The following is an 18,074-nucleotide window of genomic DNA, read 5'->3' as shown; positions in this document are numbered from 1 at the left end:
CCCTCACCCGCCAAAAATAAAATCGGGTGTTTTCACCCGCCTTTGCGACATAAATGGTTGAAAGCTATGCCTGGTGCAGGGGTATGATTTTACCATAGAGGTCAATAATGCCCACTCAAAATGATAATGTACTTGACGCATGACACTTTTTCGAAAATGCAGGGCAAAGCTTTCGCCAGAAAAATAACATTATTTTCATCCCAGGCTCATTACTCCAGCACAAACCCCCACATCTGAAACGACTGAGCTCTTATTTGTGGCCAGTACGATCAATTGGAAACCTCTTCTTCTGTTAACAAAACACCTCTCCTGATAGTTTCATTCACTCTGCAGTCATCATTGACGTATTTCGTTTCAAGGGTTATTCCGGTAGAGAAGTATAGCTGTGGCAAATTTCTTCTCTGACAAATTTCCAAGGATGCCTGTCGGGTCTGGGCACAGAAAACCGCGAACAGAAAGCACTGTTTACTGTGCTCCTGCTAAAACCTCGCAACAACATAAATGATAAATAGTATTTATAAATTGTCAAATGAAGGTATAAATGAAGTAGGCAGATTACAGGAAACGCTTGAACGTTTGTTAAAGCAATGTAACGTCTAAGTCACGTGACGAGGGTGCGTTGCTAGGTCCGTTTATCTAATGGGAACTTCTTTCTAGCTTAATCTTTAACTGTGGTCCAGCTGATCAGATTTTAGGTGGCAACCGGCTCTTCCCATAATACTTGCTGTTTGGTCTCAAATCTGTTACATTCTGCCGCAGCATGGCAGAGCTGGATCCAGATAAGGTGAGTCGTGTGGTTGAGGGAGTATGTATGATGATAAGCTTCTGAATCTCTTTAGACTGTCGCTTCTGATCGGTAGCAACTAGGCCCGTGTCAAAACTTAGGGGGTGTCAACAAAGGTCAGTTAATTACTGGATAGGTGCCAAATTTGCATTTCTTTTCCTTCCTTTTGAAACCAGGATTTGACGGAAGTCCTCAATTTGGGTTCTAGTTTATATTTGCATCATATGCTCTTGTACTTAACCTGTCAGGTGTTACATTCTCTCTTCCTCTCCCCTGCTGATTTCCTGTCTGATACTTCACTGGTCGCCTGGCTACCCTCTGATTCGGGCCCAGGTCCCTGCCCGCCCAGTTGCACACCCGCTCTGCCTCCTGGCAACCCTTGCACGTGGGTCTGTATCTGTAACCCTACAGTACCCTACCTGCACTTTTGGGCACCTGCTGTCTGCACTTACCCTTGCACCTGCTGGCCTCACTTCATGTTATTGTTTTTATCCCATGTTCAGCACTGCCCCCTCCCATTCCCCCTGGCACTTTTCCCCCTCCTGCTCTCCCCTGCACTTGTGCAATCTCAATGTCACTTGGCCCAGTAAGATCGTTGTCTCTGCCCTCCCTCTGTGCTCCCCTTCCTTGCCTCGTTGTGCCTTGAAAAACTTGTGTATAGGCGCGTTACAAATACCATATCATATCATAGCGGGCTGGAGTGGTTTGTAGATATGCTGGGATGAAGTTGGGTTAGTGGTAAGGTGCTGGGGTGAGCATGGGTAGATTGGGTACCCGCGTGAGCTTTCATGAATGCGGATTTAGGATTTGCAGGGCTCTGGACGGCAAAATATACATGGTCCCTCTTGTGGCAAAAAATGTGACACCTGTGATATTACAGAAAATTATACCACAGAATGACTCTTTAATACGCAAACGTATCATTGGAATTTAAATTAAAACCACGTTGCCATGATTAGGAGACAAATACACTGAGGCGTCCAGTATATGAATTGGCACTGTTAAAAATTACCTATGTGGCAATATCAGGATTGCAGTGTTTTTTTTGAAGTAGCAGGCAGTGTGAGCTGAATCATGTAGACTACTAATTTTGGCAGATAAGGCATAGTGAGTTAAAAGGATTTCCACTGGAGTTGGTTAAGTGGTGAACCCGGGATTTAAGACCGTTCTGTAATTCCCCTTTGTTTAGCTTTCAACAATATTCTGTTTTATAAAGCTGACTTGAACAGTGTTCACACCATAGTAAGGTAAATCATTATAGAAATATGTCAGGCAAAAGGTGTTCAATTGTGACATTATTCTCCCCATCTTGAATGGGCGACTAAAAATACCACAATGCAATTTAGCTAAGGCAAAAATTGGCCCTTTTGAGTTTTTTTTAAATGTACTTTCAGGATTTACGGCTCATATTAAAAGGTCATTTGTGTTTCAATGTTTGACAAATGCATGCTTCATATATGATGTGTGTAAAAAGTAGGTTCCTTGGACACATCTGTCAGGTCCCAAAGTAAGCTTTATTCCAGTTTCGTTATGATCCATTAAGATGACAAGTATGAAACACTGGGCCCCATCACCCAGGCTGGGGCTCTCCAACTGACAGGCAGTGGAACCTTCAATACAGGCATTCCTACTCTCCTAGCTAAACATTCTCTCAGGCACACCAAGCACAATACAACACATCTTCCTTCTTCACACACACAAATCCACAGGAGGGAATCACAGGGAACACTCATACAGAGCACCCTTTTTTATGAGAGATTCAACTCAAAAATAAGGCAGAGGGCGTCCCCCTAACGCACTGGCTCTGCCTTCAACATCAGCCACTGACCACGACGGAAGGTGTCCCCCCTTTCTGCCCATACTCTACGTCTCCTCGTCACATGAATATGGGAAGGCATCCCTATTCATCTTCATATCTGACCCATTCCTCTCTTCAATTAAAACCCAGCCATTACCAAAGGGCGAGGTCCAAAGGTACCAGTGACCACTCCTCACACCGTAGGAGAGGTCCCCCTCCATACCATGCTCACACTTGGCGTGGTGTTGCTACAAACCAGTAACCCCCTTCACAAAGCGGAAGTCCCATACCATACATTCCGCATACAAACATCTTCAATAATACTCTAAAATACTTGCACAATGACATTTTACATTTTGACATTGCCCTAAAAATCCAAAACTAAAAACCTCTCTTGACTAACAATACTCTTAACTGACACACCTTTACTGAAAGGATCTCAATTCCCTGTCTTTTAATTGTAATAAGGTCAACATCCTAAAAGTCCATAGCTTAACCCAGCTGTAGACCTGTAGATTCTCAAAATGCGTTACTCCCTTGCATTTACCCAATCCACAAGCTAAAACTCCATAGCTGTGATCAGCTCTAAATCTGTAAATTTAAAAAAATGCATTAGTCCCTTACATTTTCACTTAACACCAACATTTCCTAACGCACCTTCCCACCTTAAGGATTACCCCAATTGACACTGTGAGGGTAGAATCCGAAAGTCCATCTAGCACCAGCAACCTAAAAGTCCACGTTCTTTCTGATCAAAACCAGCAACCATAAAGCAAAAATTCCTCTCAAAAGTTAATTAAAATATCCACAACATCTAACGATTCAGCTGCCAACAAAAACGCTTGCCGGGCTTAAACAAATGCTTTTCTACGTAACGCACATGTAACAACTTATTGTCACGGACAGCATATACTTTTCCCAACATACCAACTTAACAACTCCACTTTAACTCCCCCCAAACCACAGTATGGAACTTATAAATGCTACTCAAAGGGTATAAGTTGTTCATTGGGCAGTGTGTATAACGCACACTGCTAGTCTTTCTTCCTCTTTGTCACCACAGCACCACTCATACGCTGAAATATCTGTATGCCATGGTAGCATAGCACAGCGCTGCACTGAAAACCTTGGATTCCGGAACAGTACCTGGCTTGGAGATCATTTGTGTATGAACTGACCCGCTAAGTAAAGGGTTTCTCTTCCTTCACCCCATCAACGCTGCAAACAAAATCGCAAACATCCTCTACTCTTTTCTACTTTGCATCCGACTGCAAGGGCCTTCGAACGCAGACATATCCCAGCGCACTCCGCTCCCACAACGCACACTCCTCTGCGTTGTATGTTTATTCCGTCTCTGTCAACTTACTTCCCGTATTTGGCTCGTACCAATGAGTGCAGAGGTCGCACATCCTCACCTTGGAGGGTCCTTTCCTCCACACACTCCTTACATGCCGTCAACGACAGCAATAACTGTAATTGTGGAGAGAAGTCCCGAATACAAACCTTTACCAAACCCCTGTCATCCGTTATTAAGTCACCACTCTAGACTGGTCCAGGAGCCGAACTCTGCAACAGCTCACCACAGTGCTGTCATGCCCCCGGCACTTTCTCTAGACCACTTCCCCAAGTTCAACTACCGGGAAAAATGCACAGCCACCGCACCACATGCTCCCCTGGATGCCCCGCACGATAACCTCCACACCAGAATCCGGTAAGTAAACTTGATTCATGGACGACATCCTCAATGGATATCCAGCAGCATTAATCACGGAAGCCCAGGTTTCATTATTTTTGCACGATGTCTGCGCAAGCACTTTTACTGTGCCCTGCCTCTTTTGCTTCACCCATAGCGCCTTCTGCTCTAGGGTTTGCCTAGGAACCCCTAGTTTCTTCTGCACAGGGGTTTTCTTCCTCTCCCTGGAATCCTTAATGGCCCACAGCTCTGTATACATGGATGCTTCGTTTACTGGGCTCCTCTCTACACCCTGTGCTCTGCCACTTCAACATCTCTCGTTGACACTCAGTCGCTAACAGGGTATATCTCTCCCTCTTCTTAGCATGGGATCAGCCAATGACGCAGAACTACCCCCTTTTCATTCACCATGAAGTACTTACATGGCCCATGCTCTCCCATTCTACTTCGCCCTGGGTGATTGGAATTAGGTGTGTGGGGGCAGTGGTTCCTCTCTCCTTTTCTGCACCCCTGCAGCAGACTGGTCACCTTAATCCTTACTCTTTTGCCACGCAGGTTCTTTTTCTTTACTTGAAGAAAGACTGCCTCGTCACGAGTTTAGAAAGTAAGTTCCTTGGACACATCTGGCAGGTTCCATAAGTAAGCTTTATTCCAGTTTGTTTAAGATCCATTAAAATCACAGTATGAACCACTGGGTCCCATCACCCAGGCTGGGGCTCTATCAAACAGTGGAACCTTCACTACAGAAATTCCTACACTCACGGCTAAACATTCTCTCAGGCACACCAACATTCTTGCACGCATTCCCGAGCACAATACAACAATGTGATGAAAATATTACATTCTACCAAAAATAAACACTTTTGGTTTCTTTAACATAAACTTCTAAAATAAAATATTTAGTTGAAAACTGTTTAGTGTGATATATTTTCATTGGTTTGGAGGAGGGTGTAGATTCAGGTAGCTAACTGATGCTTTGTGTGTTCTTTTGGAGTAAAAATGTCCCTTTGCATTTCTTAACACAGAAACGTTAACGCCTTGTCCAAAACAATGGTCCCTTAATTGAGCTATGACTTATAAATCACTACTACTTTAAAAACTCTGCTAGAAGAAATAAAGTAATGAGCAGTAATTATGGGGCCGCAGCATCTGATGGGCTGCTGGGAGCGGGTATTTGTCTCTAGAGAGTCAGGGCCTAAGTGTGACACCGTGGCCTCCCTCGGACAAACAGAAATGCAAGTATTTACATGGAAGCAGCACAGCCCCTGTTGAAAATAAAGATATGTGGTGTAGTCGAGGCAAAGGCAGGCACTAGTGTCTGTGGGCTCTCCTGACAGCAGGGCCCGTGGCAACCCGCACAGACTGCCCATGCCTCGGGCCGGCCCTGGGAATACTGGGTTTCTGCTAATGCTGGTGGGTACGTTTCTCAGAACTGGAAATGGGTAAATGAACGTTATTGGAGCGCGAGAGGAATGAGTCACGTAAGTGGAATGGATGCAGTAACACAGTTACACCCAACTCCTCTTCAAGAACCCAGAGATCGAACAACTTGTCATAACTCAGAATCCCATGTTTTGAACTTACTAAGGCGGGGGGTAGCAGCTTGCTGGTCCTTGCTCCAAAATCCTGGAACTCCATCCCAGTTGTGTTGAGAACTGAACCCTCTCATACCAAATTCCAAAAAATCCTAAAAACCTGGCTATTCAACAAATACTAACATTATCCGCTAGCATAGTGCTAGTGCGACCTACAGGCAGCCCGTCACGCCACCAGTCTGGCTTGCGCCGGACATCCTCACTCTTCACACTTCTATCATTTACATATTATGCTGAGTTGTATTTTATTGTATCGCTATTGAATGTCCTTGCATCACTTCGCCCACTGTAACCAGGGAATTTGGGCTTTCTGTAACCTACGCCTTGATAGCTATGTGTTTGGCCGTATAACAAATGCAAGAAATAAATAAAATAAATACATCTGTAGAATTTGCAGTGCATGAGGAAGGTTTCAGGTCTTTTATGAGTTGGTGAATATAATCCAGAAAAACAACTTTCTTTCAGCCCGCATTCCGCAATTGCATCATGTTACTTACGATTTCCACAGTTTCTTAGAAGGTTATAGTCAAATCAAAATGTACATGGTCTTCGAAAGCATTTGTTCTTCTTAAATCCAACTCAAAATGTGGTGAAATGCATGCATTTATGAGAGTATCCGCAACGTTTCAGACTAACCACCCACCCTTCAAAAACATATTAACTTTAACATTTTTCTCATGGTATCTCTATGATGGCTCAGATTTAGAAAGAAACGCTTTCCTAACAATCTCTGTCATTCCCGAAACTTGCCTTCAGCTTGCTTCGTTCGCAAGCCGGAATAACATATGCACTGCCATATCCTTCACTTTGAATACTGCAGCCTACCGGTATTATGAACAGAAACATAAAACTGATCCGATTTTTGCTTAATCTTCTAACTTAATCTGATTGCTTGCAGTTAAACTGGGTAATGTGTATGTAAATTAGGTTTCTCTTTGTAGTAAACAGGGTTTCAGGTCTCCTGTGAGTTTTTTTGTCATACGTTTAGTGATTTGAAATTGTAATTGTGCGATGGAAAGTCCATAAGTATTAACGTGTCTGGCTACTGGTGATTTGTTATGCCTGTCACTAGTATACTCCATTATTCTTTTTCTAGCTGTTCTAGTGGTTTCTCCAATGTACATCGTGCCACACAGGCATCAAATCCCTTATATGGTAAAAGTTGAAATGTAGGTGGTGTAATTTTGAAGTGGAATCTTTACTCCTGTTTTCGGATGTGTAATTAGTGAACGTTTTCATTTGTTATCACAACTACATGCCAAGCATTGGAAAGTATAACGTTGCTTTGGAGCCATCAGAAATTCTGGGAGCTATTTAGCTCTTGCTTGCAGTCTCTAAGAGCCTGAGTGGATTGACACCAACCGCTACTAAGAGCTACTTTTGAGACACCATTTTAACTCGTCCCAGTCAAACATACTTATGTGATATTAACTCTGTGTGTTTGGAAAGGATTAGAACATAGCATTAAGAAAACATGTAAAGCATATTGTCAAGACTTGATGGTCGTGTAGATGATGATACCTCCGTCCCCAAGTACCACCTGAGCAAACAAGAAATTACTGCCCGAGCCGTCCTTGAGGCCACAGGTGGTGAATTTCGTCAGCCGGAACCAGGAATGCCGGAAGATGCCCCCCACGACCACTGTAAGGCAAACATGGGGTTAGATAATAAACACAAAACCCTAGACTTGAATATGAATACGTAAGAAATCCTACAATGGGGCTTACCCTTAGGAGTTGGTTGGTACCCAATATTGGTGTAGGGATGTTATCGGAGGCAGCCGGCAAGGGTGACGACAGGATGGCAGCCTGGCAATGCACTTAGGAGGATGTAATCACCACCTGAAGTCGAAGCCAGAAACTGTGAGCCAATCAGGTATGGGAGTCCTGAAAGGTATGTGATCCAAGAACAGAGTTTGTAACAAAAGGGCAATCCAATAGCAGTCCGGGGACAAAACCGTGGTTGAATCCAGGAGAAACCGTTCCAGCAAGGTACAGCAAGGGAAATCCAAAAATCAATCCGAGGGAAGAGCCGAGGTCGTAAGCAGAAAGGAGTAAGTTCCAGGCAAAGGTACCGTGATGGGAAGGACCAAATCAGAGTCCCAAGATCAATCCGAGGTCAAAATATCCAAGCAGTAGTCTGTAATCCATAATCCGTAATGCGCCCAACAGGATCAGCTGTGAAGCGCTGGATGGCAGTCAGTGCGTCGCTTTTGAACGCTGACTAGCGATCACGTGACTCTCGTCATCCGTCACGTGATCGAACGTGCTGAGGAGGAGCTCCCAGGCGCCGGCAACGGAGACGTTGTAGCATGCCCGTGGCGCGTCTCCACGGCAACTGCCAACGCCGAGATCGAAACCAACGCCGGGATGGGAAATGAGGCAGAAACTGGCATCGCTGACCTTGTCCCACACCTTGCCGGCAGGCCTGCAGGTGAGAGTATGTCCTGGCACGTTTTTTGGTGGTGGTAGTGAGGGCTGGTTTATGGGGTGTGTCCACGGGACGCGTGGATGATGATGGGGCGTGACACATATTGGGTCAGATATTTATAAATGACAAAAGGGTATGAAGTGCACATTATATGTGGAATTTAATTTTGCGACTTACAGTCCACTCGCTTCTACTTAATGGACTATGGCTGATATGTAGTAGCTGATCTTTTAGTTCCTACTTATTGTTGGGAAGGGGGCAGCCCTGTTCCACGCCCCTAAGCGCTTAATAGTGAGGCGAGAGGTGTTTGAAGCACTATGATGGGCCAGGGGGTAGAGGGGTGGTGAAAGGACCACCTCCCAATACAAAGAACCCTACTTCAATATAATATAATCAACCCACATAGTGTAGCGCAGGGCACGAGCAATGTTATTTTGCGTAGCTATTAGTAATCATAGGTAGAAGGTAAGGCCTGCCTGGCGAATGCAGCATTGCATACACTAGGCCCAAATTACGAGACGAGTGAAATCTCCAGCCATGCCCGAGCTCCCATGAGGACAGCCCACACCACAACGGCCACAATGCCTATTCATTGTCCTAACAGTGTTGCAAAGATGTGTTTTGTACTCGAGGAATGTGCCCTACAAGGCCGTGATCGCAGACGGCACCTGGCGTGCATGTTATCACACTGGCCAATGCATGACCCGGCCCTTCCCCAGGCGACCACGAGTTATATCCCATAATTGAATGAACCTTAAGATACCTGCATTCCATGGCACCAGGTGCCCTTTGACCACTGACCCCAAAGTAACAAGTCTTGAAATGTTCAAAAAGAATGGACGGGGCACATCATTGAGAGACAACCTTCTGATTTGTATTATGAGGTGCTGGGAGGGATGCATTATAGTTCAAAACGAGGGTGGAGACCTTGGAGCCGGATGACGAGGATGGGAGTGAGTTAGAGTGGCCTAGAACCACCTTTCTGCCCGTTTTACGGCCTGCCAGGTGCACAGTACAGCGATAAAGTAGCAGTATGTCAGGAGTGCTGTTAATTTGTTCTTTGACCTTGGACGTGAGAAGAAGATGATCACTACAGCATCCACGTGATGAAAGACGGACTGACTGGGCTGAAACCAATCACCTGGCATCTCTTAGGGAGCAGGAGGATCATCTATAGGCACACACCAACCAGTATGACAATGTTTTCCTTCCTAAGATTATGCTTGTACTACTTTTCGGCAGAACTTTCTTCGCAGCAGAGTCCTTTGCTGTTTCTCTCATCTGCGTGTGAGATTAAGACTTGTTATCCTTACAAGATCGACTTGGGCCTTTCTTCCCTAGTGGGTTGTATTCTCTCTGGTATGAGCGTTCAGGAGCGTGACTTCATTATCAAATTCATATTTCAATCCTTGCTTTGGTATTAATCCAATTTGGCGGTCAGATCTTTGCATTATATCTGGTATCTCAATTCTATACTTGATATTCTGATTCTGTGTATATGAAAATAAAAGAAGCCTTTTAAAAAATGTGTGATAATTATTGATTCTTCCTTAAAATATTCATAAAGGTCCATGTTTCAAACCAGAGGAAAAGGTAGAGGTGGGCATCACTCAAATTGTCCTTAAATGTCAAATGTTCTTAATGGCCAATGTTCTATTGGATGAAATCCTTACTTCTATTAACTCTTACCTGGAGCTATCAAACTGAGCTGAGCTGATTCTATGACACAAGGATGAAATGAAAACTATACAATAAAAATAGCAGGGTGAAACCACCTAGTAGTGTCTGAAGCTCTCAGTTTGCTCATGGCATAAGCTTATCTTTCTTGCCCTTTTATCCTATTTTATTCTTTTTCTTTTTTATCGCTAGCACAAATATGTTTGTGATAATTTTTAGCAGGAAAACCGCATGTGGAAACTGCTGTTGCTTGCAGCTGCAGGTCACTGCAGTCACCGCATTCAATAAAAAGTCATTCATGCACACGAGGTTGCAGAATCCTAGGAGAAAGGCTACCCAATTAAGCATGTACAGCCCTGAAGATGGCGTTTAGCACTGAAATGCATTGGCTCATTGCACCATAAGTCTTTTTCTGCTAAAAATTACAGCGTACACATTACAAATTACACATACAGCTGTGCAAATTTGGAATAAAGTATTTCCTGCAAGTTTTTACAAAAGGATGATGTCATTATTTGTATTTTGTATTTTGTTTATTTGTATAGCGCACAAGGCCCGAGGGCAACCGGGCGCGTTTATTTTAGTTACAGACAGGATACATAAACAATATTTAACTTAAATATATACAAAATGTACATGGTTACAGACACAATAATTAACTTGAAAAAATATAAAGAATGTACAAGTTACATACAGGATGGTGTACAGGATACACAGTCTGAGCAAGATATAAGGTCAAGATATGATGCAAGAGTGGCCTAAAATACTGAGATGAAGGTTCCATTCAAGGTCAGGCCTAGTCAAAGGGTAGACAACCAGACTTCGGCCTTACGCTTGAAGGCATGGAACAAAGGTTCTGCTCTGAGTGGGTTGGGTAGAGTGTTCCACAGTTTAGCCGCGAGGACTGGGAAGCTGCTACCGCCAGATTTTTGGAGGTTGAAGCGTGGGATGACGAGGCAATTAGCATGTGTGCTTCTAAGGGGTCTCGCAGCTGAATGAGTTGTAAATTGGAGAGGTAGCTAGGGGCTTGGTTCGCAATGCTTTTGTGTGTAAGTGTCAGAGCTTTAAAGGAGCTTCTTTGGGTAACTGAGAGCCAGCGGAGGTTACGCCTGTGTTCTGAGATTTGTGAAGCCCTAGGGATGTTGAGGGCCGCTCTAATAGCATTATTTTGGATAATTTGGAGTTTTCTGATATTGCCTTGGTTGGTGCCTAAGTAGAGGGCATTGCAGTAGTCGATTTTGGATAGGACCAAGGTCCTGGCTAGGGTAGTACAGTTGGCTGGTGACAGGAAGGGGTGGCAGGCTGTGATGAGCTTGCAAATGTAAGATGCAGCTGAGGAGACTGCATTGGTTTGTCTGGTTAAGGATAGTGTGGAGTCGAGGTACATGCCTAATGTCTTAGTTTCCTTGGTCACTTTGATGGAAGTACCATCAATGCTAAAGGATTTGAATGAGGGGTCAAGTTTACTGAGTTTATGGGGTGAACCAAGGATGAGGAGCTCAGTTTTCTCGTCATTTCGGCACAATTTGTGCTGCGCCATCCAGGCCTGGATAACTTGCTAAATGGCTTTGATAGCTAAGGAGTCAGTTTTGTAATCACCTGTAATGGGAATAAGAATTTGGGTGTCGTCAGCGTAATTAGTGTACGTGATGCCCATGCGGTCCAGTATGTCAAATAAGGGTTTTGTGAAGACATTGTAAAGTGTCGGGGGACACATATGAGCTTTGGGGGACTCCACATGTGACAGGGGAGGGTTCTGCAGTGGCGGTGGGGGAGAAGACCCTCATGGATCTGTTGTCCAAGAAGGAGGTAATCTAGGCTGTAGCTTTCTCAGAGAAGTTGGCTGCAGTTTTGAGGTGGTGACAGAGGATTTGATGGTTGACTAGGTCAAATGCTGCGGAGAGGTCTAGTAAGAGTAAGAGAGCCAATTTTCCCTTGTCTTTTAGTCTTCTATTTGCGTTTTTAAGTCTAGCAGTGCAGTTTCTGTACCGTGGCGAGGGCGGAAGCCTGATTGCCTTAGACCCAAGAGGTTGTTAGTTTCGAGATAATCTTGGATTTGCAGATATGCCGCTCGATTAAGAATTTTTAAGAGGAAAGGCACAGTGGTGATTGGCCTATAATTAGTGGGAATGTTATCGTCCAAGGTTGTTTTTTTCAGAAGAGGAATGACCCAGGCATCCTTGAGGTTGTCTGGGACGATCCCCGTTCTGAAGGAGGAGTTTGAGTGTGGTGATGAAAGGCGCCAGGTTGTGTGAGGCCTCCTTGATAATAGTGGCAGGGCAGGAGTCTCCCTGACAGTTGGATGGCTTAAGGCTGTTGATGATGTGTTCGACTTCAGAGATGGAGAGAGGTGAGAAGCAGAATGGTTGCACGGATGCAGTATTAGGTTTGTGGTTAACTTGAGGGGCAAGCTGTGATATGAGTGAGTGCAGGCTGTTTTTTTCCCATTCATTTTGGTTTGGAGCATGGTAATTTTGCCCAGGAGAGCCTCTTGGATGTTAGTGCACCAAGTGCTGTCTTTGGCGCAGGTGTCTGGGAGAGGAGTGGGGTATTCCAGTTCCTTTAGGATTTTGAAGAGCTCCTTGGTATTAGATTGGGCAAGTTCAATACGTTTATTATGTCTCTTTTTTAGCAGACAGTATGGCTTCTTAATAGTTTAGCGTCGCTAATGCCATGCTTATTTTATTAGATTCAGTCGGGTGGCTTCTCCAGCGAGTTTCAAGAGTCCTTTTTTCCTTACGTAAGTTTCTCAACTGAGGCGTGAACCAGGAATTAAGGTGAGCCCGGGGTTTGGGTTTGCGTAGTTTGACTCGAGCGATGAGATCTAATGTTTTTAGCATGGCCTGATTGTAAGAGTCTACCAAGACAGTAGGGTCAGAGCATACTGAGGCAAGATCATTGAGGGCAGAGAGGATGAGTGGGATAAGTTTGGCGCAGGTTATGTTGCGCTTATTCCTAGTGAGGTGGCAGGTGCTATCTTAGGGGTGGAATGGATAGTTTTAGTGGGGATGCTGAAGGTGATGAGATGATGGTCCGTCCAAGCACATGGTAGGTTGGAGTTGACCTTAGCGTCGCAATTAAGGTCAGCAATCCAATCTAGGATTCTACCCTTAGAATGAGTGGGTGCGGTAACACGTTGTGTGAAGCCTAGATTGAGTAGTAAGCTATTGACATCATGGGCAGGAGCGTCATTGGGGTCGAGGAGGCCTAAATTGAAATTGCCTAGTACGATGATTTGAGAAGTAGTCTTAGTGTTTTCGGACAGTGTATGGGCGAGATCCTCAGTAAAGGTAGATATGGGGCCAGGAGGTCTGTAAATAATGTGTACGGTAATAGTCTGGTTGGGGGAGATGGCAAGTTTAGCTGTGAGAGATTCTGCTGATTTGAATTGGCCAGGAGTAGAAAGACTGAGGTTTATAGCTGTTTTGTGAATAATGGCTATACCTCCTCCTTTGGTTTGAGCAGTGTTGCGGTCGCTTCTGATGATGGTGTAGCGTTCAGGGATTGCAAGGGAGAGCAAAGGTCCTGAGGCCGCATGGAGCCAGGTTTCGGTGACTGCTATAAGGTCCAAGTCATGAGTGGTGATAAGATCAGCCATGTCGAGGGCATGGGCAGTGAGAGACCTAGAGTTGATCAATGCTGCTTTGATAATTGTTGAGGGTTGTGTAGTGGGCAGTAAGATATGTGAATCAAGGGTAGGGTCAAGCGAGGATGAGTCCACGGAAGGGGTGGGGACAGCTGTCAGCTTGATGTCAAAGGGTTTGGTAGACTGGGTACTGGCAAAGCGATGGTAGGCGATGTGTGATAGTCTGGACCCTAGTCTGAGGTTTCTCAGTGTGGTAGCGCACGGTTGGTTAGTTGTGGGTTTCCTGGTGAAGTTTTGTAGCCAGAGCGTTGGATTGTTAAGGTAGGGGTTAGCAAGTAGGGCGTCCATGGTTAAGTAGAAATGGAATTGTTGGTGTGCATTGTCACGGGTGCTGCTGATATTTTCTGCGTGCTCCGGAAGGTCCGTGTTAGGTATTTGATGTGATGCACAGACAGGTGACAGGAAGATGTGTTTGTAGTTCTGTGATAGTGCAACTATGGGGGTGTTCAGGCAAGATAATGCTGAGTCTAGATGTGCTATGTGATTGATTAACAGGCAGAGAGCAAGTTGAAAGGCGGTGTATACTGCACTTTGGCTATGCATAGTAGCGGGAGAGTAAGATCTGAGTTAACCGTTACTCGGTATGCGCGCACATGGTAGATAAAACAGTGCAGTGGTCAGTATGGCAATTGTAGGCAATCAGTCAGTACTGTCAAATGGGCGTACGATGCAGCTAGGGGTTCACAGGTAATGCAGAGCAAGTAGCCATAACCCGCAATACAGAATAGAAATTCACCGGGTGGTGTCACAGGCCAAGCAATGCAATACAGTACGAAGTTCACAAGGTGGTGCTAAAATGCAGTTGGTAACTCCTAAGTTTGAAAATAAAGCAGCTATGTAGGTATACAGGGTAGCACCAATATTCAAAGTTACACATTTGCCTAGTCTCACATTAGCAGTGCTGTATTCGCATGATAGAATATAACAAGTTTTGGGAAGAGGCAGGTTGATTGAAAAGTGCACATAGGTAGTATCTACAGTCAAGCTAGGGGCAGATGGCTGACATGCAGTGGGGACCCACGGTGACAAAGTAAGGCAGCAACATGAGCAGCTTTAAGATAGAAGTGAGGCAATAGGCTAGAAATGATATGACAACATCTTGAATTACAGTGATCACAACAGGTGAGGAAGCAGAGAGCAACGGGCCCGTGCATGTATCTAACAAGTTGCGTAGTCAATTACAGATGGAAAGCAGGCAATACAGGCGCAGGATGGCTCATAACAGGTATGCTAGTCGAGGGTAGCAGAACGTAGGCAGGCATACATTAATGGAGGATATAATATGTGTATCTGAAATGTAAAAACATGTTCCAAACCATACATTTGTCATTGCCCCATAGAGACTTGTGATTGCAAAAAAAAGTGTCAATGTTCCTTTTATTTAGTTCTTGTAGCCACATTTTCGAATAAGGCTGGTGGATACTTACAATTTTCAAGTCTTTTTGCCATGATATCAACATTGTGTTCACACACATCATCAACCGATACAATTCATTTCAATCTTGAGAAATTGCGAAAATCGAATCTGGTTTTGTATTTTGTTTTTTATATGCATCATAAGATATGACACATACCTTTAAAAAGTATGACCCTTCTCTTTTGTGTATGCTCTGGTACGCAATCTACTGTTCGCTCTAGTGGTATCAAGGTAATGCATATATTCCAAGTCAAAATGAACTTAATAGTTGGATGGATGGTATTTAAGACATCTGCATCACACTATATACCGATGTATTCAACTTTTTTCACAAAGCATAACGTGCATTTTGAACACTTTAATATTTGTTAACTAACCTCTTCTGTTCTACCATCTTGTGATAAGTCTCCAGTGTGATCAACCTACGGTCAAGGACTCTGGCGGCAATACATCATAGCTTAAACTCTGTATTTTGATGTGAGCTGCAGCAGCTAGAAAATCACTCCACTTGCAGCAGTCAAAATAGAGGGGAGCTGGGAGCTATTTAGCTCCTGTTTGTTGCCTGGTTAGCTTGACGCCAACAGCTCCTATCCTACGTTTTTTGCACCAGTCCAAGGGATACTGAACAAACACACCTGTGTTAATTTAACTGTGTGTTTGGGACAGTTTATAAATACATATTAGGCTAAATATATATGACATTTTAAGCATACAAAGTCCTAAATAGACCACATTATAAGTTTGCATCCTACGTGAAAGTTAAATTTGTGGAACGCTGAGCACTAGCTCCTTGTTTCCCAATGGCAGCTCCTGGTCACTGGTTAATGCTTTATACTCAAAAGCTGCATTTAGCTTCTGCTTATCCAATCTTCATTTTGATGGCTGCACTTGTCATGTGAGGGGATGAGCGGATGACACAGCTAAGCATACTTTCAACATAATGCTTTAAAGTGTCGTCATGAAAATGTACAAGACGCTTTAGCATTCAATAAATGGCAACAAAGCCTTTCTCCAGTGCCAGTTATTTTGTCATTCATCGATCCGTGTTTGTTTGAATTTTTTCTGACTTACCAGAATCGTAATTTGTGGTAAACTTCAACATCAATTACACTGGAACAAGTATGTTTATTTATGTTTCTGCTACCGCAAACTGCTCGTCTCTATGGGCGTTTAATGATTCAATCATACCATGAGAGTTAGCTATTTATCCCAATATGTCTATATGGATGTCTTTTGGGCACCATGAACCCATTGACAAGTCAAGGTTTATTGTTGTTGAAACTTATTTCTATCAATGTTTGCTGCCCTGTCTCTTTAAAAAAAATAAAATCGTTATATGTATTAACATAAAACATAACTCATTTACAGGAACATAATACATTAAGCAATTAAAAAGACTTTGTGTTAGCATCCATGACAAGTGTTTCTCTTAACAAGTTATGAATACATCACAACAGTATAACACGACGATAATGAATGAACAAACGCCCCTAAATAAAAATAAATTTCAAAATCTGACAAGTGTAGACGACTAAACGCCCCCCCACATGTGCACACACACCCCCACATGCACAACCAACCCTCCTAATAAGTTCCCACTCACAACCCATCAAAGAGGCCTCCCCTCAACCATATACATCGTTAAAAGTTGCCCACATTTCCAAATCCTCCCAATTTTTGTTTTAGGAGCATAAACCTCTCATAAGTGGATAAAACCTGTAGGTCGCCCAACCAGTCCTCCATCCTCTGCTTTTTCTTACTCTCATGATTTGCTTAGCTGCCATCACCAAGGTTTTGTTGATCCAACATTCAAATCTCCGGGCAATCGCACATCCCCCACTATTTGATAGCAAAGGTACCTGGAGGCAACCTAGGAAAGGTCATTTAATATCACATCCAATCTGTCCAACACTACCCCCGAAAAGTCACTGACTCTGGAACAATCCCACAACATGTGCAACAACGTACCCCTTTCCCTACCACAACCCCAAAATGAATCATTGCTCAATAAACCCAATCCGTACATACGTACAAGAGTCCAATATAGTAGTCCTAAGACTCTCTGTTGGACGTGTCGTAGGTTCAAGTCTAATTTTGACCTAAAACCCACTCTCACCATACAGTCCCATTCCCTGACAGAAATATCCTGTTCCAACTAACTAGCTCAATTTATCCCAAATATGAATGTCGTTTTGGCACCATGGACTAATTGACAAGTCAAAGTTAATTGTTGTTGAAACTTATTTCTTTCAATCTTTGCTACTAGCTTTACTTCATTTTATTTTGACCAGACTGTGTATTTCATGTTGATTTTAAATTTAAAATCACATGTTTTTTTCTTGCTCAACATTTTTTGTTTTTCTGTTTTTTCCATCACCAACAAGCATGTCTGGTATTCTGGGGTTCATGTATGAATCGGAATACAGAAACGAAGGTATGGAATTGGAAGAGCCTGGAGGAAATGGAGGAGATCACTTATAGAGGCTAATGCTTCTGATCTATTACCTAGTAGAATCGAAGACATTTGCTTTGGAAGAAAATACATGCTGCAGACAAAACTCCACCGGCAGGACCCATCTGTCTGAAGATGATCTTCCACCCCTGTGCATAACACAGCAAGTTGACTTCAGGGCAGCCTGCCTTACACGTTCAGTTCTTTAAATGCTGCTGGCCCTTATCCATGAACTTAGTAGCACTGTTCATCCATGTATTACCAGCTTAACCAATCTTGCAATTTGTTTCAAATCCACATCTTAAACAATCTATGTTCGGTAACTAATATTTCTTGTTTATCACAGTCAACCAATCGTTGTTCGCATGTACCTTTTGTAACAGTTTACAAAGTTTCTGTTCACAAACAAAATTCAAATAAAAAGTTATTTTTCATTTTATATTGTTCCCTGATGATTTATAAGGCCTTGTATTTAAAGTTTGCACTGTTGATTTTATATATATTTGTTGTAGACCCCCGATGTTCAGTACTTTTGCGTTGCCCCATTCTAGCAGTGTGTAAAATTCTACAAAGAAATGGAAA

General features: G+C 43.5%; 1 protein-coding gene across 2 annotated transcripts in view; it reads left to right on the top strand.

The window, feature by feature from the left end:
- The first annotated feature begins 636 nt into the window (after positions 1–636).
- LOC138582116 (zinc finger protein 154-like) overlaps positions 637–18,074 on the top strand; it is a 282,557-nt gene continuing 265,119 nt past the window's right edge. For both annotated transcript variants that reach the window (XM_069653101.1, XM_069653099.1), the window contains exon 1: positions 637–784. In XM_069653101.1, the coding sequence (XP_069509202.1) occupies positions 761–784 (24 nt within the window). In that variant the 5' untranslated portion in view covers positions 637–760. The remainder of the gene's footprint in view (positions 785–18,074) is intronic.

Source organism: Ambystoma mexicanum, chromosome 3q (genome assembly GCF_040938575.1).
Source record: "Ambystoma mexicanum isolate Mex_15411 chromosome 3q, UKY_AmexF1_1, whole genome shotgun sequence".
NCBI classification, from domain to species: Eukaryota; Metazoa; Chordata; class Amphibia; order Caudata; family Ambystomatidae; genus Ambystoma; species Ambystoma mexicanum.
This window is presented reverse-complemented; position numbering and strand designations above follow the sequence as displayed.